The 22939-nt window shown below is 48.0% G+C and overlaps 1 protein-coding gene across 1 annotated transcript in view; it reads right to left on the bottom strand.

Annotated features, from left to right (window-relative positions):
• RELL1 (RELT like 1) overlaps window positions 1-12444 on the bottom strand; it is a 55508-nt gene extending 43064 nt beyond the window's left edge. The window contains exon 1 of the mRNA XM_075567988.1: window positions 12289-12444. Coding sequence (XP_075424103.1) covers window positions 12289-12358 — 70 coding nt within the window. The 5' untranslated portion in view covers window positions 12359-12444. The remainder of the gene's footprint in view (window positions 1-12288) is intronic.
• Window positions 12445-22939: the final 10495 nt, after the last annotated feature.

The following is a 22939-nucleotide window of genomic DNA, read 5'->3' as shown; positions in this document are numbered from 1 at the left end:
TGTCCTTGCTTAGTATGGGTACAATGTAAACTGAATTCTACATATAATGTAGCAGTCAGCACAATCTTCTACAGTAAAAACAGACATTCTGTATTTCAGAACATTAAAAACATAGCATCCTTCACAGAGGGCTACAAACACAGCCAGAAAGCAAATCAAGTCAAGTCAAGTACAACGTATTGGGTGCTCCCTCTTTGTCGGACACATTAAGCAAAAGAACACGACAAAGGAGGAGCACTTGAAACGTTGTACATTAGGCTACGGCCCCAGTACTCCCTGCGTGCCGGGCGTCGCATGCACAGCTAAAAGGGCGATATGTAGGGAGCGATTGAAGGCAGGGGGGCGCGGCCATTGACTCCCGGCACAACACATGACCGCACGAGAAGACAAAATTCTTGTCTTCCCTGCTGGCTGACGCGGCATCGCTCTACATGAATGCCCACAAAGGAAACCACTGGGGCCTGCCTGATAATAGGTATGTATCTGGTGTGCATGAGTATGTATTGTTTTCTAGAGAGGGGTCAGTTAGGTGAGAGATCCAGACCCTCCTCTGTTACAGCTTCAACAAGTGATTTATCTGCTCAAACCGAAGGAAAGTTATTGCCTGGTTGGGACCCCATATTTCAGGGTTATGACGCTCGTATGAACCGAACTCAGTTCTTGTTAATGTCAGGGGATACCGTGGACAATTGTGGGAGAAAGGGGAGTTCACCGCAGAAGAGACAGCGGAGACTCTCAGGGAACAAGATAAAGGCATCAGGCTAGGGATGTTATCAACTTTAGGCTTGAAGGTAGTGTACCAAGAAAAAATTCCAGCTGAACCACTATTTTGGGTGCTGCCAGGGCAAGCCTGTGGGCAAAATGTAATAAAAAATAAGCCGGGCAGATAGAATAATGGTGCAGAGGTACCGAAAGTCCCATGGGTTTGATTATCCCTATGTACCTAAGCCCTTAGTGTGGGAGGCAGAGGCCCATAAGGAAGAGTGGGTCAGGGATGCTGTCCTAGATTATTTAGTTGCCCAGTGTAAGGTAGCCTGTTACTACAAAGAGGAGAAAGTGGCATACCTCAAAGTTTGGAAAGTAGGGAGAAATGTCTATATAGACAGAGTAGAATACATCTCTGAACGAGGCCAGAAGCAATGTTACTCTGTGACAGTCCCTGATGGTGAGGGTACAATACCTGACACAAAGCATTATTACTGAATAGGGGTAATTATTCTTCATGTTAAGGAAGATACTGTTGTGTTATGCACTAATGTGAGTCTCTTATGTTTTGTTTCTCCAGTTAAGGATGTTCCACCGATTAGATGTCTCAGCGTGGGTGTGAGAGTTCCACCAAGGAGAGTTCCAGCCAGGTACCCCCTGGGCTACTAATTCTCTGCCTAACACGCAAGTCCTGGTACCAGCACAGGCAGTGTTGGGGTTAAAATCTACACCCTGCTGCAGTAAGTAGCTCCCTTGAGTGACGGGGGGGGGGGGGTGACCTATGGCCTAGGTACCGCCTGTACGGGGCTGAGACTTGGGGCCCCTCCCGTGGTAACAAAAAGGAGCTGCAGCCAAATTTAGTGAGTTCTTCCCTTTCCCTCCTAAGGGAGTGGGACTGTTGTGTTCTACCCTCTCTCCTCCTGGGAGTGGGTTGTAAGTTCTATCCCCTCCTTCAGAGCAGGAGAAGCAGCTACCCCGTGCTCCGCCAGGGAGTGTGGGAGTCAGGGATAGATCTTTGGGGCCTCAAGTCCTGGGGGTCGAGTCCAAGGATGAGAAGAGAAAGATCTGATATGGTCAGATCCTGATATGATATAGTCAGATACTGTAATGCAGGGGAGCACAATCTTTTCACCTGCGCCCCCCTGCCGGCTGTCCCCCTCTCCTCGCGCCCCCCTGCTTACCTTGACTCAAACGTCCTAGCGTCATGACGTCACATTGCCATGTCAATGCATCACCATAGCCATCTAAATCAAGGTAAGGAGAAGTTTACAGAGGCCTTGCAGCTCCTCCGGCATTAATTTAAATGGCTTCGGGAAGCGAGCGGAGCCTCTGTAAACCCCCCCCCCCCCCCCGCTGCAAAATCTCGTGCCCCCCACTTTGCACACCGCTGCTGTAATGGATTCTGTGCTTCAAATAAAGATCAAGTTACTGTTTTTATATACTCCTGCCTGAGGCTGCAGTTCTTCAGAGGGAGGGGGAGAGTGTTTAATACAGGGGACTGCACCGATCCTATGATAGGCCTGTGGAAATGGAGGCGCTGTGCCGATAAGGGAGAAGAGCTGATGATCACCAAAAGCCTGGCCTGTTGACTCCCCAACTAACATCGGCAGAAGCTCAAGGCCTTCTTTATACCTGCATGTGAGCACCACAACACAGTAACAGTGAGAACTAATTAGAGAAAATTAACTACTCATACTTTGTATTTATCCAGCGAGACAATAAAGGGAGAAATTCTCTACAATTTAGGGATTTGTGTTGACAAATGCTACAGGACAATTTTATATATCAAGCTAAGTAATTAGTAGAACCACAAAGTAGGAACATAAAGTAGCCATACCTTAGCGTACACACAGCGTGATTATTAGTATAAAACACACACACACACACACGCAGGATTTATCTACAGCCTCTGATACAGGAAATCATATTACTGCAAATCTTCAATTCATATTCTCCAGTTCAGTGGAACTTCTCAGTCTCTGGCCTAAAAATGACCGAGTTCGCAGGACAGTTTCTTAAAGAAGCCTCGCCATTTAGTAACATTGTGAATTTTTGGATTTAAATGTTTTTTTTTTTTTTTTTTTTTTTAATTAAGCATTTAGCTATGTAACAACTATTCTATCTAGAAACATTCGTATATGTATTGAACACTATTTGGGGCATGGGGATCCTTCCTATTGTCTCAGTCTTAGAAACACACACGCGCTATTGTGCTCTGTCCCACATTATACTGTGCTGTGTTGGCAACATACAACTAAAAGAAATCCAATTAGGCATACTTTTGCTAGTGTATACAGCTGAACCCCGTTATAACGTGGGGTCCACAGAATGAGACCGCGTTATAATCGGGATCACGTAAATTTTGCCGCGTGAGGGCTTACCGGCATCTGCGGTGTGTGTGTGTGTCCGTTAGCAATAACAAGATAGCAATGTACATTATAATTAAAAAAAATAAAATGTTATTTGAATTAAAATGTATAATTTATCAATTAATATTGTATTTATTTATAATTTATAAATTATTATATAAAATAATTTATAAATACAATATCATACAGGAATATGAATTGGTCTAGCAAATGGAAGGTCCCGAGTTCGATTCCTGCATGTGTATTTTATAAAATGTATTCATGTTCAACTCCCACATGGTGTAAACAATATTTTACACCAAGAGAGACACCTACATCTCATTTGATTGTGTTTCCTTAAGCCAGGCACCACCCCATATCCTATATCCCAACATGTCAAAGCTTAGAACAGGGAGTTTTGGTAAGGAAATGAGAAATAGTTTTCTTCCATTTACCTAAGCGAATATATTACAGGCACATAACAGAGTGCTTTAAGCACATATCAATCCATTTCCAGAATATTGTTTCATGGATTTAGTTCTGTTATAATGTGCCATTGTTATGAAGCTGCCGGATAATCTTTTTCACAATGAAAATATAAAGCTATCCGAAAGAGTCTGTTTTCCAGTGCTGCAGGCCTGCCGAGTCTCACAGGCTGGGATTCTCTAAACCGCGATTCACCCTTAACTACCATTTTAAGTCAATAGCAGTCAAAAAAGGATCGAGGTAGAACAACTGTATCAGATTTTCATGAATCTTCAGATAAAATGGTCAATTGGTATATTGTTGGATATTATTCAGGATCAGTCTAAAACCAAATTAGAACCGAAAGTACCACGACAATAGCATAGGTTAAATGTGGACAATTTGGGCCTTAAAAAAAAAAAAAAAAAAAAAAAAAAAAAGGTGCAATCCTACAGTCGATAGTTGAATTTCGTAGGGTGCTCTCAATGGCAAAGTGTTTGCAAATCAAGTGCATTCTTTATCCCTATTCCCACTCTGTCCTTATCAGAGAGCAAATAGAGTTCGAGTTAAGGAGGGGGGCGGGGGGTCGTCCAGCTGTACAAGCGCTTGCTGATCCCACTGTGACCTCACACAAAAGGGAGCAGCAGCCAGAGCAAAACAAACCCCTCCCAAGTCCAACTTTAAAATAAATACAAAATTCTTATTAGGTGTCTGATTTGGGTAAAAAAAGATATCCTACACACCCAGACGAGACCCCTTACACATTACTGGGATTAGTGCACTTTGGTCCTAGGAGGGATTGCTCCTTTACATTTAAAATTACATCTGGTCTGTTGTTGTATTTTTCTGTTAATGTTTCCATGGTAAACAAATGCTTTGAAAGGTTTTTGCAATCTCCAACTAATCTTTAGTGAGAACACTGTGGACTGGAAGAAAAATGTTTTTGTCTATTCTGTAATTATGATGCTAAAAAGAAGTATAACCAGAGGGCCCACCTTCCTCTCGAAACGAAAATAGTTAAGTAATGAAGGGGGGAATAAAATTTGTTATGAAGGGATGCCAGCCTCACATCCCCGGTAGCCATCTACCCAAAAAAAAACATGAGAATGGTGGAATTTTCCAAAGAAGAAATATTTATACATTAAAAAAAAGTGCTTAAGAGAAAAAGCACAAAGCTATATTGCAACAACCTGCCAAAGGGCATATGTTGAATGAACAATCAAAACTTGAAGGAGCAAGCTTTCTTTTCCCCTTACCTGAACCGGGATCCCCCTTGGTTCTGACTGGGGTCTCCCGCCCCCACTTCAGGAGTGATGAGCCAGGCGTCCACTGGGCAAAACTAGAACAGGGTGCACGAGATTTTCTGCGCTCTTCCCCAAGGCATTTAAATGATATGCCGGGGCACTGCACAAGGACTCTGCAACTAACTTATCTTGGCTTCCAGTGACGCGTCGTCATAGTAACCCGGGGTCAAATTACATCGCGGGCTCGTGTGACGTCACACGACCCTGCTGCGTCATTTGACGCCGAAGCCGAGGGGTGGGGGGAAGGGGGAAAGGCCGGGAGCAGGGGAGGAGTGCAGGCAGGGGGGCACATGGGGAATAGATTGCGCACCCCTGAACTAGAAGATTCAAAATGGCCATGGGGTTAGGGCTCGCTCCAGTGGCCAGCAGAAATGCTGAAGGATCATCAGGGAGGCGACGTTGCCACTTTCTATGGGTGTCCTGGTGGTCATTATTTTAGTCCGGCAACGGGTTCTCCCTTTTTCTCACTCTCTAAACCAGCACAAAAACCCCCCCACAATATCTTGGGAGTCGGAGGGTCTCCAGACATTGGGCAACCACCGATCAACTCAGGGACCACTCCATCCCCCCCCAACATTAGGTAAGCAAAAAAATAAAATAACACATTTTTTTTTTTTTTTTTAAAGATTCCCAGGTGGGATTGCTGCTTTAATGCGTCACAAAAGTATACAACTATAGATACACATTCAAACTAAAGATATATCCCACGAGTGTGAAATATCCACAGGCCTACACTGGTGCATAATGAGACTCTGAGCCATATTTACTTCTGTGCTAAGCCACTTTGACTTCAATGGGCTGTACTGTGGCTTACGGTTTTGCACCTAAACAGGTCCTCGACAGCGTCAGCCTGGTTGAATATTTTACACAACTGTGGGTTATATTTGTTTTGTGTCCGTCTTTGGAACGTTTTTTTTGCTTTTGGATATATTGAGCTTGGATTATTCATTCAATATATACCATTTTGGCAAACGGATTACTTTTCCTCATTAAATTCTTGTACAATTTGTTTGGCAGTTGCCTTACAGGAGATACATGATAGAACTCGAATTGCAATTCATAAAAAGGTCTGTATGTTATAACATCTTATTCTTACTGCAGTTTTTTTAATAGGATTAATAGAAGTACTCATACTACAGTATAAACATTAAAAAAAGACCTTTTGGGATACCCAATCTGTCTCTTAATATCATGAGTTAAAAAGACTCAGAGATAAATGGCATTGCCACGGTCTTGTTTTTTATTTTGTTTTTTAAACAATTTTGGTACCCGAATTTACATAAGGATTAAGAGCCCTATCTAGGCTCAGGAAGTCTCTGGACTTTAGGAGCTGTGTTCTGCAAGTGAATACTGTACTCATTGCCAAAGCGCCAGTGTCGTGCAAAACGTGTTCGAGGATTCTTTCTTTCTTTTTACGACATGGCATTGGTCAACTAGAAAAATATTATTTTATTGCTGCTTTCAGTCTGGCTCTGATTTTTTTCTGCAGTGCACCGCCTCACCTGCTCTTTCTCCAATATTTTGTATACTACCGGGAGCATGCCTATGGAGTTTCTTGTAGCCTGGACTTTGTGAATATTTTCACTACTACCATGCTGTTCGAGAACGGATTTACTGAGCTAGTTGTGTGCTTATTCCCAACGATGATTAGTAGTCAGGCAAGAAGTTTTTTTTCTTTTTTTCAAAACCGGCAAAAAAAAAAAAATTGGTCTTGTGAGCCGGAAAGTTGGGGGGGGGGGGAGAGGATATCCGAACTCCTGGTCACCCCTTTCCATAAGTTCAGGTACCAAAAAATAAATAAAAAGTTATACATTTTTCAAAGTTTTAAAACTGAGAGTTGGGTTTCAGACACCTGTGGAAGGTCGCTAAATCGGCGCCGGCTGGGCGTTTGTATTCCCTTAGGCTGCGTCCAGGATTGCTGCAGCCGTGCGGAGGCGCGCTGAGGCTGAGGGAAAGCGGGTGCTTTCCCTGGCCTTGGTTAGCGTGCCGTCCGGGGGCGGGCCAGTGACGTCACGGAGCTGGTTCGCCCTCATTGGGCGAACCGCTCAGGTGACCGGCCCTGCGCTCCCGTGAGCGCTTGAATCTAAAAATGTCATAAGACCTACGTTTCCACACGCTTGCGGAAGCGTGCGCGAGCCCCTGCTAAAGCCGCTCTCATTGCGGCTGCAGGGGCTCACTGGTAAGCGAGAGCGCGCCTCAGCACGGGTCAGCCCTCATGCCCGAGGCCTAAACCGAGTACGCAGTCACCTTTCCAATGTATACGCACCTGATAATGTGTTGATCAAATAAATTCAACACCTAATGAAACTCACAAGAACTGAAAAAATAAAAACTTACAAAATAAACTTTAGAAAATGTATCTCAACAGTTACAGTTATAGTACTTCTACATTTATTTTGAGATTCTGTTTTTCTAAAAAAAGACCATTGTTCTTGTTTTCTCTGAAGCACTAAAGATTGACCGCTGTGTCACACGTGCTTGTTTGGAGAATGTCTTCGCTCGTCTGGTTGTTGTAAAGTGAACACGATGCCAGAATGAGATATAAAACATGTTGAATGATGAATACCCGATAATGTATTTCATGGGACATTATAATAATAATAAAAAAAGACATTCATTTATTTTCAACCGGACACAAGAATTTAACTTTTAAGAGGAAGCAAATTATATTAATAAGTTGTTTAATTTTATTGATAAGTTGTTTAATGTTATTGATAAATAGCTTAATTTTTGGGCCCGCCAATTGGGACTAACCCTTTTTGAAGGTGGTACTAATTGCACCATTACTTTCGAACAATGTAATTACATATGAATTGAACCATATAATCCAATTACTATTTAATGTTTAGTACAAGTAGTAACAGAGCTCTACAATTACACAGTGGGAAGAGTACACAGAGCCACTGCATCACCTCCAAGGCAATTTCATTTATCATTCTACTTTTTAAAAGGCTTACATGACTCAGAAAGTATCAACAACGGCCATTGATCAATAGAGAAAGTTAGCCACTTAGGCATGTAATATAGTCCTCGCTGCTGCGCGTGCCCGGCACTGCGCGTGCACGTGGCATGCGCGTTTAGTTGCTAGGGTGCAAGCGCTGATGCGCGTGGTTAGTAGGGCGTTTCTCTGACGTCACAGCGTTAGGCCGCGCTGTGATTGGCTCGCGGCGTGGCAGCAGCGCGAAAATACAATTTTATTGTATTTTCCCTGGTCTGCCACGCCCCCACTCACGGTCGTGCGCGCGTCCCAAGTATACAAACGTCTGGCTAACACAGCCATTTATAATTGCAGCGCATGCATAACCATAAAGGTCACAAACAAACAGAGGGTGGTGGTGTTATAGCCTGTAAATTGACAAACAAATTAAAAGGTAGAAGTGGTGCCTTTAATGGCAAACTAGCGTTTAACAAGAGTGCAAGGTTTCAGGACCAAAAATTTCTTCAGGAAGATTTTAACAAATGAAGCTGGAATAGCATGCCATATTTATACAAGGAGTACATCCCTGTAAGGCTAAATGTACAGATGTTAATGTGATACTGAAAGTAACATGGAAATGCAAAAATGTAAACAGGTTTAGGATAAGGGCGTGAGGTATTTGAGCAGCTAGTTGGTGAAACACAGCAATGCAAAAAAAAAGTGTCAAACACACAATGGCTAAACCTCTACATTCCCACTTTTATTGCATGTATATCTTAATTTATATAGCACCCTGCATGCGGCCCAATGCTACCACTAGGCAACTACGGCGGTCGCCTAGGGCAGCACATCTTGGGGAGCAGCAGTGGCAGCAGATGAGGAGGAGGGGAGAAGAGGACAGAGGAGGACGGTGGGCAGCATTGGGAGAGGAGGGGGACGGCAGGAGCTGAGTAGGGCAGCAGAGGAGGTGGGAGAAGAGAACAACCAGAGCAGGGCGGCAGCACAGGCAGAAGACTGTGGGCTGCGGTGGGTTAAGAGGACTGAGGGCCATGGGAGCAGAGCAGGATGGCACAGGAGGACAGTCAGGGAGGAGCGCGCCCCAACCATCTGACCTGGAAGTCTTCCCTGACTTCTGGTGTCTGCCGCTACCATAACGCAGCTCTCGCCGCCCATCCTGTTCTATTTCTGCGGTCCTCTGTCTGCGGTCCTCTGTCCACTTCTTTCACAGCCGCCCACAGTCTTCCTCCTCTGCTGCCGCCCTGCTCTGGCAGTTCTCGTCTCCTGCCGCCATCTGATGTCCTCCTCCACTGCTGCCATGCTCCACCAAAGCCAGGCAGGTGAGAATGGAAGAGAAGGAGGGTGGGTGGGCGTGAGAGAAGGAGAGAAGAAGAGAAGGAGGGTGGGTGGGCGTGAGAGAAGAAGAGAAGGAGGGTGGGTGGGCGTGAGAGAAGAAGAGAAGGAGGGTGGGTGGGCGTGAGAGAAGAAGAGAAGGAGGGTGGGTGGGCGTGAGAGAAGAAGAGAAGGAGGGTGGGTGGGCGTGAGAGAAGAAGAGAAGGAGGGTGGGTGGGCGTGAGAGAAGAAGAGAAGGAGGGTGGGTGGGCGTGAGAGAAGAAGAGAAGGAGGGTGGGTGGGCGTGAGAGAAGAAGAGAAGGAGGGTGGGTGGGCGTGAGAGAAGAAGAGAAGGAGGGTGGGTGGGCGTGAGAGAAGAAGAAAAGGAGGGAAGGGGTGAGAGAAGGAGAGAAGGAGGGAGGGGGTGAGAGAAGAAGAGAAGGAGGGTGGGTGGGCGTGAGAGAAGAAGAGAAGGAGGGAGGGGGTGAGAGAAGAAGAGAAGGAGGGAGGGGGTGAGAGAAGAAGAGAAGGAGGGTGGGTGGGCGTGTGAGAAGAAGAGAAGGAGGGAGGGGGTGAGAGGAGAAGCTCAAACTGCTGGGAAAATTGGAAATAAATGATCACAACAGGAAAGTATTGCAAATATATTGCACTGCTGGGAGATGTGCTAAAACCTGCTATAATAGATTAGCAATGACATTAGTAATATAAGGCCCGGGCCAGGATGCCTTTGCCCGCGCGGAGCATGTGAAGACATCCGCGTGAAGCGGGTGCTTTACCTGTCCATGGTGGACGGGCCGTGGGGGGTGTTTCTAGGGGCGTCATGGAGCTGGTTCGCCCTCATTGGGCTAACCGCTCACAATACCTGCGTGTCGCGCCAAGAAGTCAGTTTCAACTGATTCCTTGCGCAACGCGCGCCCCCTCTTGCCTCCGCCTAAAGGCAATCTGATCGCGCCCTGCTTGGACGCCTCTCTACGGTCTCCCACACCATGGACGTCGCCTAAGGATACATTGTAGCTGCTGAGCCACACTGACTGAAGCAACCATTATGTCAGGCCGCGTCCATGCTGAGCGCAGGCGATAGTTCGTGCGGCGTGATAAAACACACTGATGTCTATGGAAATGTCCAAAGTGCGCTCGGGCACGTGAGCGTCGGCCCAGCTGGTTTTTCACGAGACAACGTTTTTTTTAACTTTGTTTCGTTACGGCCGGGTCACGTGAGCGGTTCACCCAGAGGGCGAAGCAGCTCTGTGATGTCATCGGCCACGCCTCCCCGTCGCGAGGATCTGTAGTCCAGATTGCTCGGCGGACAAGCGCGCGGGGCCTTGTGCTACATCGCGCCTGCACCATGGAATCGGCCCAAGTCTTACAATAAGGATTTATAACAGGAGCACCACACGATTGCCAATTTAGGTAAGAATGTAGAATTATACCATGTCACATGCTTTACATATACAAAGAAGAATTAAAAAAATATATAAGGGGGAATGTAATAGTGCTGCTTTAAAACGCAATAAAATATCATTAAGAGTTGAATAAAAAAAATTTGCAAGTATTACCCAATACTACAGAACTGATTAAAAACAAACATGTGGGATATTGCATGGATTACTCCATTAAATCACTTTTCCTAAAGTACTAAAGGTGAAAATTTGTGATTGTAATTTATCAGTTAAAACATTGTTGGCTACAACTCCACAAGCAACGCTGGGAGTTTCAGTTACAGGAAGAAGCTAGCAGCAAATAAAAATATCACTTGTGATCACATTGGATATGACTCAGACTGGTCTGTAAGCCTGCTTTTCACCCTTAGCATATAGTGCTTCCACTGGAGCTAGGGATTCTGGGAAATTACATGCAAATGAGCACATCGTGTCACCTTTTGTTTAAAATCTACAGGTATTTCACCATTGACTCCACTATAAGCAGTGGTGGGATTCTGCCGGTTCACACCGGTTCGTGTGAACCTGTTACTTCTTGTGAAAGGTCACGTTTGCCAAACCGGTGCTTAAATGTCTTACCTTCATTGGCGGGCGGTCTCTAACCGCATCTCCCTGAAAATCCTCTCAATATGGCCGCGTGGTGTCAAATGGCACCGCGTTGCCATGCCAATGGGAGCGCCACGTGACGTCCGTTGCTATGGCAACGCGGTGCGATGCGACACAGCGCTGCCATTTTGAGAAGGGAAATAGATGCCGAGAGATGCTGTTATGCCCAGGTAAGAACCGGTTAAAAATGTTTAATCCCACCGCTGCCTATACTATAAGATTATGCCTTCTGTATTACACAGCTGTTCAGCAAGGCCTGGGTTACAGAAGTGCCTGGGTTACATAAGTGCATAGCTAGTATACCTCCTCACAGACAGTGTGTTTTCTAGCTTTTGGATCTCACCAGTGTGAGGCTCTGCAATTTGAAGCTCTGATAGGTAACAAGTGGTAACAACTCAGGGAGCCAAACATGCAAACAAACAAACCAGCCCAATGGATGAGACAGGAGACACTCAGAGATCTCACTGCCCACACACCATGTAAACATATCACATTGCTCCAGAATATAACCAAATGAAACGCTTCTACATGGCCCAATCACCAATAGTATTATTAAAGGTGTGATCTCTGATTTCTATGTCTCTGTATCATTTTTCTATATACTGTACACAAAGTTTACCATCCTTGTCATAATAAACACTTATCAACAGAGACCAGGAACCGTCTGGGCTGCAGGTGATCTCCCCCAGATCTCCACGCAAGATCTTTCCTACAACTTGTCTACTTGAAGGATCAGACACTTTCCCCAACTATTAACCACTTAACACAGCGTATTATTCGGAGTTTGAGGGGGTTAGATTGTATAGGAGGCCACAAGCTCTTAGCAATGGAGCCGTCTGTGCAGAGCGGCGATAGGGGAGGTTGCGAGTTGCACAGCGATCATTAATACACCCCCGGAGCCAGGCTGCGCGATGTACAGGGCACTGAGGGGTACAGCTGCAGGTTGCACGGAGGTGTGGGTGGTATTCCAATGCTGCACGTGATGTGGCTATTATCAGGGGAGTCACAGCCCCAGAGAAACTTCCCACGCTGCATATTCCCGCTGGTTGCACAGAATGACAGGAGGGTCACCACCCCAATGCTGCGTTACCCCGAACCAAGCAGCGTGCAAAGAGAGGAACCACCACCACATATGCCCGCCTCCCGGCTGTTTCCTCACACAGTAGCGTACTCACCAATGCTGCGGACTCCCCTCCACAGCGCAGCCCCCGGCTGGGGCCGTGACAGGGGCGCAGCTGGAGACATCTCTGCAACACCCAGAGCGGATCTCACTACTCAGGCAGTATGCGCGCGCACCCGCGGACAAACCAGGGGCGGCCGCGAGACCCGTGCACGCGTGTGCACGCGAGCGCGCTGAGGGACTCCACGGCCGGGCTGTGACGTAACGTGTGTGGTGAGATGTCTGTGAATAAAAGCTACTGTAAATACACAAGAGGTCACTTCGGGCCATGCCACACGGGGTTTTATTTTTTATATATTGTTCAAATCATTTACAAACTATTTTTTTCTACATTTCCTTACAAACAATTGTCACAGAAAATAATATATATATATATATATATATATATATATTATGCATGGAAGGAAGTTGCATTTTTTTGACCTTAAGGAGTTGTACTTCTAGGGATGTTGTTTAGTGGTGTTAACTGATATACATGTCAATGGCAGTTAACATCTACCCACTAACTGCCCTCTAAACTTCATATGGAGCAGTACATTTTCATGTCCATGTTGACCCTCCAGTAGTTTGTCAGCTTTAGTTTCATACTATTTGTCCACTGGAGGCATAATTAGCAGAGAAACAGTTGTACATTTGTATAGCAGATCTTCCCCTTTTTTTTATTGTTATATATCACACGTGAAGTGGGGTTTCCTGCCGTTATACTATATACCTGTCATCCAACTCCAGGTCAATACTGAGATACTAGAAGTATTTCTTCAGATCGTACAGCATTATACCAAAATTGCTAACATATCTGAATACAAAACCAAAGTTGAGTCATTATCGCACTGTAGATCTGAAGTCATTTAGTCACGGAATTGATGATATGTTATCACTAGTGGCAACTAACCAGTGGTGATGGCAATGTAACCCCCCTCCTAAAGGGTTACTGACATGACTGTGGTGTGCTAGGCCCCACCCTGGGTTGTTCTGTGGGTATTTAAGGAGTAGGGTCTATTCAAGAAGGTTAGTTTCCAGGAGGACATGAGGAGAGGAGCCTCTGAGAGAGTAGATAGGTAATGTTTATGTAGCCGGGCTCCCCAGACTCACCCTATTGTTACATGTGTGGGGAAGGTTGCAGCAGTGCAGGGAGCGCTCCGGTGTATCGGAGGCTCCGCAGTATCAGAGCGTGATCACGGCGCTGCCATGTTGATGCTCGCGCAGGCACGGCGGGCCGGTGGAGGTGGCTAGGGAGCAGAGGTTGCGCATGCGTAGCCTCAGGTTTGCAAGCCCGCGAAGGAGGGACGGCTCCTATAGGGTGGAGCGTACGGGACTACGAGTCCCAGCAGGCACCGCGAGACCATGTGACGCCAGGGAGCCTATGGGGTGGCGAGAATAGCGGGAGGAAGGTAAAATGGGTTGCACCGGGAGAGCACGTTGAGCAGAACCAGCGGGAGGAGGAAGGAGACGGAGCTCCATGTGTAGGGAGGCCAACTGCCCCTGCACTAGGCCTTATACCCCGGCCCAGTTAGGCCCTGAGTCCCCGTAGAGTGGAGCGGGTGTAGGGACCGGCCCCAGTCAGGTTCCAGTTTCCCTTTACTGTGCATCGGACTATTCTAAGTACAGAGACAGTTGCATATTGCATATTGATCAAAGGTCTGGGCTCAGACCTTCGCGGCCGTCGCTGCAGCCATCCGGGTGGGATCGCCCCGGACGGTAGTTCCTGTATCCAACAGTCCTCGGACCCTTTGTGAAGTTCCTTGGCAGGCCCGGGCACTGGAGTGCTCGGCAGGTAACCATCAACAAGTGCACCAACTATACTCTATATTCATACAGGACATAGGGACTGCGCAGTCACATATATATATATATATATATATATATCTCACTTGAGGGTGGGGGAAACACTGTGTGTGGGTACTGGACACGGGGTGGGATCACCCGGTGGAGGTGGGAGCGTCCTGCGAGACGCAGTAGTTAGTGTCTCCTCTAGGGAAGGACACCTGTTGATATGATGCATATGGTTAAGAGAGTAAAGTCATTGGTTGTTTTACATGCTGTGTGTGTGGTGTGATATATATTTGTCCTGCGAGGAACCACTCCCCCTCTGGTGGGAGCCATCGCAGGTGGAGGCGCTGCACCAAGTACGAGGTTACTCATATTCTTACGCGTGCCCCAGGCTCTCTGTGGCGGAGGCTCAGGCCCTGCGAGCCTACAGGTCATACAGCATTGGTAGCGGACTGTGTTCACTAGGAAACAGGGCTACAGTTGGAGGCGCTGCTGAGATTTTAGACCTGGGGTGCCCCTTTAATACACACCGCAACCTGTCCACCATGACTCTCCCCTCGCGTCAGAGTGTGCGCGATTGGGCGCGGCAAATGCAAACGCCCACCTGCAGCGTGGTGGCCGTGAGTCAAGTACCTATGGCCTTACCCTTAGAGACATTACAAACGGCCCTACGACAATTACCAGGTTATTCCAAAGCCCGCCTGGTGGACGTTCTTATAGACCAAGACGCCAAGTGGAACACCTTGCTAGTTGATTGTCGCCGAGATTTGGTGGTCCTCGAGCCCTCTGTCCCCCAATACCTACAGCTCCCCAACTCTCCTCCCGGCGGAAGTCCCTTTGTCTACCCACTCCGGGACATACCCCCTGAGGGACTGGGCGACGACTGCCATACTCCCACCTCAGCTCTTTATCCGGCAAGTGAAGCGGGTAGCTGTCGGTCGGACTTCAGTTACCAAGGGTCCAGTGTATCCGAGGAAGCTGGACTGTGTAGGGAAATGCTACAGAAACTTAATGACAAGGTAGGCCAGCTAACCGCCCCACCCAGTTTGCCACCGTTAGTGGAAGCCCTCACACACTCCCAAAATTACCGAAAATTGAAGGCTTTCTCCGGGACCCTTCCCGTCCCGGCGGGGGATGATGGGATAGACCCATGGAAGGAACACACCCGGGGTGTAATGGAGGAATGGTCCTGTACGGACGCAGTGAAACGCCAACGCATCATGGAATGCCTGAGACCTCCAGCGTCCACGCTGGTCAGCATTCATCGAGAGCAACACTCTTACTTGACCTCTCGAATGATGGTCGAATTCTTGACAGAGGCTTATGGCGTGACCGAGGATGATGGAGCCCTGTGGGCCAAATATTACGCCATCAACCAAAAGGACGGAGAAGACTTATCCACCTACATTCATCGGGTGCAGATTGCATTAGGGCCCTTGCTTCACCATAAGTATGTTGTAGCCTCTCAAAAGGATGAGTATCTCCGTAAGCAATATCTTCGAGGGTCCAGCCCTAGCCATCCCATTGCCAACATGATTCGCGATAACCTCAGTCGGGGGAGCCCCCCCCTCATTCACCAAGTTGTTACAGCAAGTCAAGGAACATGAGGCTCATCTAATGCTTCATTCTCCGCAGAAAATAAAAGGGGCCGCCACTCCCAAGAGTAAGGGAGTAAGTGAGAAAAAGGAAGACCCTCCGGATAAACCCGGGCCTGAGCGGTCGAAGTACTCAGGGCGAACCTCGCCCCCTTACAACCGCCGCACCCGGCCGCGGGATCTGTCCTGTTATAAGTGTGGAAAGAAAAGGCATCTATCCTATGATTGCCGGATGGGAGAATCTCATGACCGGAGTCCCTCCCCCAAGAAGTTCACGCCTAACGCCATGGTCTGTGGAGTATACGCCGCCAACGGGGAAGCCGGAGCGGCACCAACCCTAACCGGACCCCGGGAGGTCACTAATCCAGATCCGACCTCCACCCGAGATGGTGCATGTCCCCGGGACTGGAATAATCGGGTGGGACCGGTGGCTCTTATACGCGTGCTGGTGGACGGCATCTACTCCTCCGCCTTACTGGATACGGGGTCCCAAGTGACCATCATAAACCGAGGGTTCTATGATAAATATCTCCAGAATAGGCCTCTGAAGTCGGCCGCACATATCAAAGTGAGGGGGCTGAGCAATGAAGACTACCTTATTGATGGTATCGTGACGGTGTCTCTGGAGATTCAGCAGCTCAACACCGGGAAGTCGCATCCCATGAACGTGGACGCCCTCGTGTGTCCGAAGCCCAAAGATCTACCTAAGTACCCGATCATTCTGGGAACTAATGCGGACATTGCGCAAGCAGTTATCCGGGCCTATTTGCAAGAAACGAATGAATTACCTATGTCCAGTCTTCAACTGCAGCTTGTTCAGGTGGATCCGGACCCTTCCCCCTCGGTCCCTGAAGACTATGGGCTGTTGTTCTGCGGCAGAGTGGGCTTAACCAAAATTCCACCTGGGGCAATACAGAGAATGCCAGCCTGGTGCGCGTATGCTGAACGAGTAGACACAGAACAGCTCTTTTCACTGGAGAGTACGCCAGAGGAAGACGCTAGGAGAGGATACCGGCTAGTGCCTGAATTTTGGGATTGGCCGTCCGCCATCCCTCGTCGCATCTATGTAATGATTCAGAACCTATCACCCTTCACCATGGCCATAGATGCGGGACAAAGAGTAGGGAGGATCTACCCGCTCAGTTTAGTGGACAAGGCCGTCCAAGTCAATGCCACCCGAGCTGAATGCCCCTAGGCTGGGCTGGATTTCGATTTCAGCTCGTCCGGGTTGCCTGAAGAGTGGAAGGAGCGATTGAGGGTCCAATTGGAAGGAAGGCGAGACGTCTTCTCTACTGGAGAAATGGATGTGGGGTACAGTCGCAGTGCCCAGCACACTATCGGAATGAATGATACGACTCCCTTCCGGGAGCACTCACGGCGAATAGCCCGGAGGGACGTCGATGATGTACGGGCCGTGCTTCAAGAAATGGAGGAGGCCGGGATCGTCACGGAATCAAGGAGCCCCTACGACTCACCCATCGTAGTGGTGAGGAAAAAGAATGGGACGGTGAGATTATGTGTGGATTACAGGACTCTGAACAATCGTACGGTTCCTGACCAATATAACCTCCCCCGTATAGAGGAAATCCTGAATGCCCTCAACGGGAGCAAATGGTTCAGTGTGTTGGACCTCCGGCCCGGGTACTACAGGTACCCAAGAGCCCCGAGGATCAAGAGAAGACTGCTTTCATTTGTCCGTTGGGGTTCTACCAATTCACTCGCATGCCCCAAGGCATTTGTGGGGCGCCGGCCACATTCCAACGGTTAATGGAGAAAACCTTAGGGGACTTGAACCCCCGAGAATGTCTAGTGTATTTTGATGACATCATCGTCTTTGGCCGAACGCTAGAGGAGCATGAGACCCGGCTCCTGAAGGTGCTCGACCGTCTAGCCCGAGAGGGGCTCAAGTTATCCTTGGATAAATGCCGATTTTGTAGGACATCTGTGACCTACGTGGGACACATCGTGTCCGCGGAGGGAATAGCTACTGACCCAGCTAAAATAGAAGCCGTAGTAAGCTGGCCCCGACCCGATAACGTAGTGGAATTGCGCTCTGTCTTGGGGTTCTGCGGATACTATCGTAGATTTGTGGAAGGGTATTCTCGTCGGGCCAAAGCCCTCAACAGTATTCTCAAAATATATCCCAAAGACACAGGGCGAAAGGCTACTTCCGCACGACAGCCCTTCGGAGACAAATGGACTCCAGAGTGTGAACAGGCTTTCCTGGACCTGAAGCAGAGTCTGACAGCGGCGCCGGTGTTAGCCTATGCCGACCCCGAACAACCTTATAGCCTACATGTGGACGCAAGTCTCAGCGGACTAGGGGCGGTACTGCATCAGAAACATCCAGAAGGATTACGACCTGTAGCCTACATCAGCCGCAGTCTGACAGTCAGTGAGCAAAACTATCCAGTACATAAGCTCGAGTTTCTCGCCCTGAAGTGGGCCATCGTGGACAAGCTCCATGACTACCTCTATGTGACCACTTTCGAGGTGCGTACAGACAATAATCCCCTCACGTATATCATGACTTCAGCTAAACCTCAAAACCTTGTCACCGCATGGTTTAAATATAGACTTCGATCTGGCCTCCTTTTTGATAGATTGAAGTGACCCCCCACTGCTGTATGTAATGATCAATCATGCAATAATTGTTTTCATTATTATTATTTTTTATGTGGAATGGTAAGAAATGTTATGTCTATGAGCTTGGTGCATTGCCACTTAATCCCAGGGATGATTCCCTAGTGGCTCTTATCATGTAAGTAGATGTGTGCAATTTTAATCAGTTTATTCGCTTTTAATCAATTAATTTGCAATTAATTTGCAATTAGTATTCATCACCTTCCAGGGTATATATATCAGTAGGTAGCAACTCCCCCCTCATCCACTGATGAAGTGACCACATTGCGTCACGAAACGCGTATGGAGAGGGAGGAGCTAGAACTGACACGGTCTTCAGAAGCAGGAGCATAGAGATCAGGAGAGACGCCAGAGTGTGACATCACGAGGCTTAGCGCGGGCTGACGGCAGTTACCCAGAGAGGTGAGCAGAGCACATTCTGCAGTGCTGGCCACCTCAAGCTGAGATAGAGGAAGCTATAGCAAATAGAGGGGGCGAATCTCGCAGAGTAACTACTGAGAGTTAGACGCCACTTCAGGGTTTGCAAACAACAATAGCGCCATCCTCCCAGAAGCCTGCCTACCTGATTGTATCAAGCTGCGGACGGCACGTTGTCAGCTGTTTTTATACAGCCTGGTTTATGTGAGTAAGCCCTTGGCTGTTTTTTATTTTTATTGTAATAAATTTTTATCAATCTGCACCATCATCTTTCATGTTATTTCCTTTCTGGGAACACATGGGAACTATGACCAAGTGGTAATGCTGTGAACAGACAGAAAACCTGGAGGATAGACATACAACACGTGGGATTCGTGATATCTGGAAGAGAAGAGGTTAAAAGCACAGATTGTCTCAAAGGAACAACAACACAGCAAGTCTGTAAGTTCATTACTTTAATCTGTTGTGGAGTTATTCATGGATTCCAGTGGCTGCGCAATGGTCTTTTCATTTTTGTCCATTACATACTAGGAGGAGTTCGGAACCAGCAGCCAGCAATTGGATCACCATCGCTCCATCAGCTGGAATATTGAAAAGAACTTTCCATATCTATATGGACTAATCATTGGACTGGGGTATTGTTGTAGCCTGAAGCGCCGGGTCATTGCATTTTTTGTATAATTGTTTGTAATGAGTTTGTGAGGAATTTGTTTGGCAGAGACCCCGTGGCAGCTTTCACTTAGCAATAAGCTTATTATTCACATATTGTATTTACACTTTATATATATATATATTTTTTTTTTTTGCGCTGAGTTATAGGGTATATCTTTTTCTAGTTTATCATGACTTCAGCTAAACTGGAAGCGGCGGGGCATCGATGGTTAGCAGCACTCTTCAACTACAATTTCACCCTGAAATACAAACCGGGTCCCCTGAATGTAGGGGCCGATGCCCTATCTAGATGACCGGGGCTGGTCACAACCCCCGACGACGATCAATGGGAAGAAATCCTTGGACCTGGGATGCGGGCTCTGTGCTGCACCGCAGCCATAGTGAATGATCAAGTAGCCTTCTCCGAATTAAGAGTGGCGGATTCTTTAGGGTGTGTGTCCAAAGCCATCCCGGAGGCATATAGGTACCCCAGTGGCATGCACATCACCCCTGACAAAATCATAGCCTGGAAAGACATGGTGCGTTATCAAGTCCGTGACCCAGTAGCTGGCGCCATCAGCCATGCTATTCAGAAAAAACGTCCAGATCTACTCAAAAACGCCTCATGCGATGTGGAGGGCATCCTGATGCGAGAAGCAGATAAATTTGAAATGCGGGACAATTTATTATACCGGGTTGTGGAATATCATAACCATCCAAGTAGACGGCAGCTGGTTCTACCCAAAATGTTACAATATCTGGTGTTGCGATCATTACATGATGAATATGGTCATTTGTGTGTCGACAAGACTTTTGGATTGGTGAGAGATCGATTCTTCTGGCCAAGAATGAGAGAGGCCATAGAGCATCATTGTCGGCGGTGTAGCCGATGCATTCAACGCAAAACACTACCCACCAGGGCCGCCCCAATGGGCCATTTGAAAAGTACGGGTCCCATGGACTTAGTATGCATGGACTTCCTATGTATTGAGCCGGATAGCCGGGGAATCTGCAACGTGCTGGTTATCACAGATCATTACGCAAGCCTTTCCAACAAAAGACCAAAAAGCCATCACCGTAGCCAAGGTGCTCTGGGAGAAATACTTCATACATTATGGGCTTCCTCACCGACTACATTCTGATCAGGGCAGAGACTTTGAAAGCAAACTAATACGGGAATTACTAAAGATCTTGCACATTACCAAATCCCGAACCACCCCGTACCACCTGGAAGGGGATGCATTACCTAAACGGTTCAATCGCACCGTACTGGACATGCTGGGCACTTTGACGGGGGTGCAAAAGTCTGAGTGGAGTAGACACGTGGAAACGCTAGTACACGCTTACAACTGTACCAGACATGAATCTACCGGATTCTCGCCCTACTTCCTGATGTTCGGAAGAGAGGCCCGGCTGCCAGTGGACATACAGCTGAGGGTTTCCACTGACTGGGTTCATAATGCCACTCACTTCAAATATGTGCAGAGACTACAAGAGAACCTGCAACAGGCCAATCAGCAACCAGAAAGATCTACGGAAAAACTGAATGCTGGTAACAAGAGACGCTATGACCACAAGGTCAAACATCGGGATATTCAGCCGGGGGATGCGGTACTCCTCCGCAACTTGGGAGTACCGGGCAAACATAAATTGGCTGACCGGTGGAGAGGAGTTTATGAGGTAAAATCGCAGCTGCCTAGCCTTCCGGTCTATCGTATCAAGGACTCGGAGGGCCGGGTGAAGGTATGGCATAGAAACCATTTACTTCCTATCCCGCAAGTGGGGGAGGATGAAGCGGATTTGGCGGCTACTTCATTGGACGGAGAAATGACCCAAGGTGAGGGCGGTTCAAAGACACACAGTAAGATGAATCATGAAGACCTTCAGGAGGGAACCTCTCAAAGGAGCCCTCAGCAGTGAGCATCTCCCGGTGGAGCTACGGGTAAAGGGCTCGGCAAGCAAGCACCCAATATGGTGGTTCTGGAAAATTCTACATTGGACCCACAGAGTCCCTGTTTTGTGCCTTTCAATGATCATGTAGAGACTAACTCCCACAAGGGAAAAGGCAGAGCCTCAGGACTATGATAGTCATTCTCCCGAGGAAGTGACTGAAGAACAGTTAAGACGAAGTCAGAGAGTTGGGCAGCCTCCAATGAGGATGACCTATGATCACTTCAGGGCACCCCATTATGAGGCTCAGCAGTGGGCTCGCAACCGAGTAAAGTCAGTCATCGTAATGTTCAGTGAGATGTATAATCTTATATAGAGTGTGGAATGTAAGTATTCATGCATTTTATTATATAAATCGTTGTACCAGTTTATGTTTTAGTCGTCCAAGCGGGGCCATTGGAGTCCACAGGGGGGAGGATGTAGCCGGGCTCCCCAGACTCACCCTATTGTTACATGTGTGAAAAAGGTTGCAGCAGTGCAGGGAGCGCTCTGGCGTATCGGAGGCTCCGCAGTATCAGAGCGCGATCAGGGCGCCGCCATCTTGATGCTCACGCAGGCGCAGCGGGCCAGTGGAGGTGTCTAGGGAGCAGAGGTCGTGCATGCGTAGCCTCAGGTTTGCAAGCCCACGAAGGAGGGACGGCTCCTATAGGGTGGAGCGTATGGGACTACGAGTCCCAGCAGGCACCGCGAGACCATGTGATGCCAGGGAGCCTATGGGGTGGCGAGAATAGCGGGAGGAAGGTAAAAAGGATTGCACCGGGAGAGTACGTTGAGCAGAACCAGCGGGAGGAGGAAGGAGACGGAGCTCCATGTGTAGGGAGGCCAACTGCCCCTGCACTAGGCCTTATACCCCGGCCCAGTTAGGCCCTGAGTCCCCGTAGAGTGGAGCGGATGTAGGGACCGGCCCCAGTCAGGTTCCAGTTTCCCTTTACTGTGCATCGGACTATTCTAAGTACAGAGACAGTTGCATGTTGCATATTGCATATTGCATATTGATCAGAGGTCTGGGCTCAGACCTTCGCGGCCGTCGTTGCAGCAATCCGGGTGGGATCGCCCCGGACGGTACTTCCTGTATCCAACAGTCCTCGGACCCTTTGTGAAGTTCCTTGGCAGGCCCGGGCACTGGAGTGCTCGGCAGGTAACCATCAAGTGCACCAACTATACTCTATATTCATACAGGACATAGTGGCTGCGCAGTCACACATATATATATATATATATATATATATATATATATATATATATATATCTCACTTGAGGGTGGGGGAAACACTGTGTGTGGGTACTGGACACGAGGTGGGATCACCCGGTGGAGGTGGGAGCGTCCTGCAAGACGCAGTAGTTAGTGTCTCCTCTAGGGAGGGACACCTGTTGATATGATGCATATGGTTAAGAGAGTAAAGTCATTGGTTGTTTTACATGCTGTGTGTGTGGAGTGATATATATTTGTCCTGCGAGGAACCACTCCCCCTCTGGTGGGAGCCATCGCAGGTGGATGCGCTGCACCAAGTACGAGGTTACTCATTCTTACGCGTACCCCAGGCTCTCTGTGGCGGAGGCTCAGGCCCTGCGAGCCTACAGGTTATACAGCATTGGTAGCGGACTGTGTTCACTAGGAAA

Source organism: Ascaphus truei, chromosome 1 (assembly GCF_040206685.1).
Source record: "Ascaphus truei isolate aAscTru1 chromosome 1, aAscTru1.hap1, whole genome shotgun sequence".
Lineage (NCBI taxonomy): Eukaryota > Metazoa > Chordata > Amphibia > Anura > Ascaphidae > Ascaphus > Ascaphus truei.
Note: the sequence above shows the minus strand (reverse complement) of the source record. Positions and strands in the feature narration are given on the sequence as shown.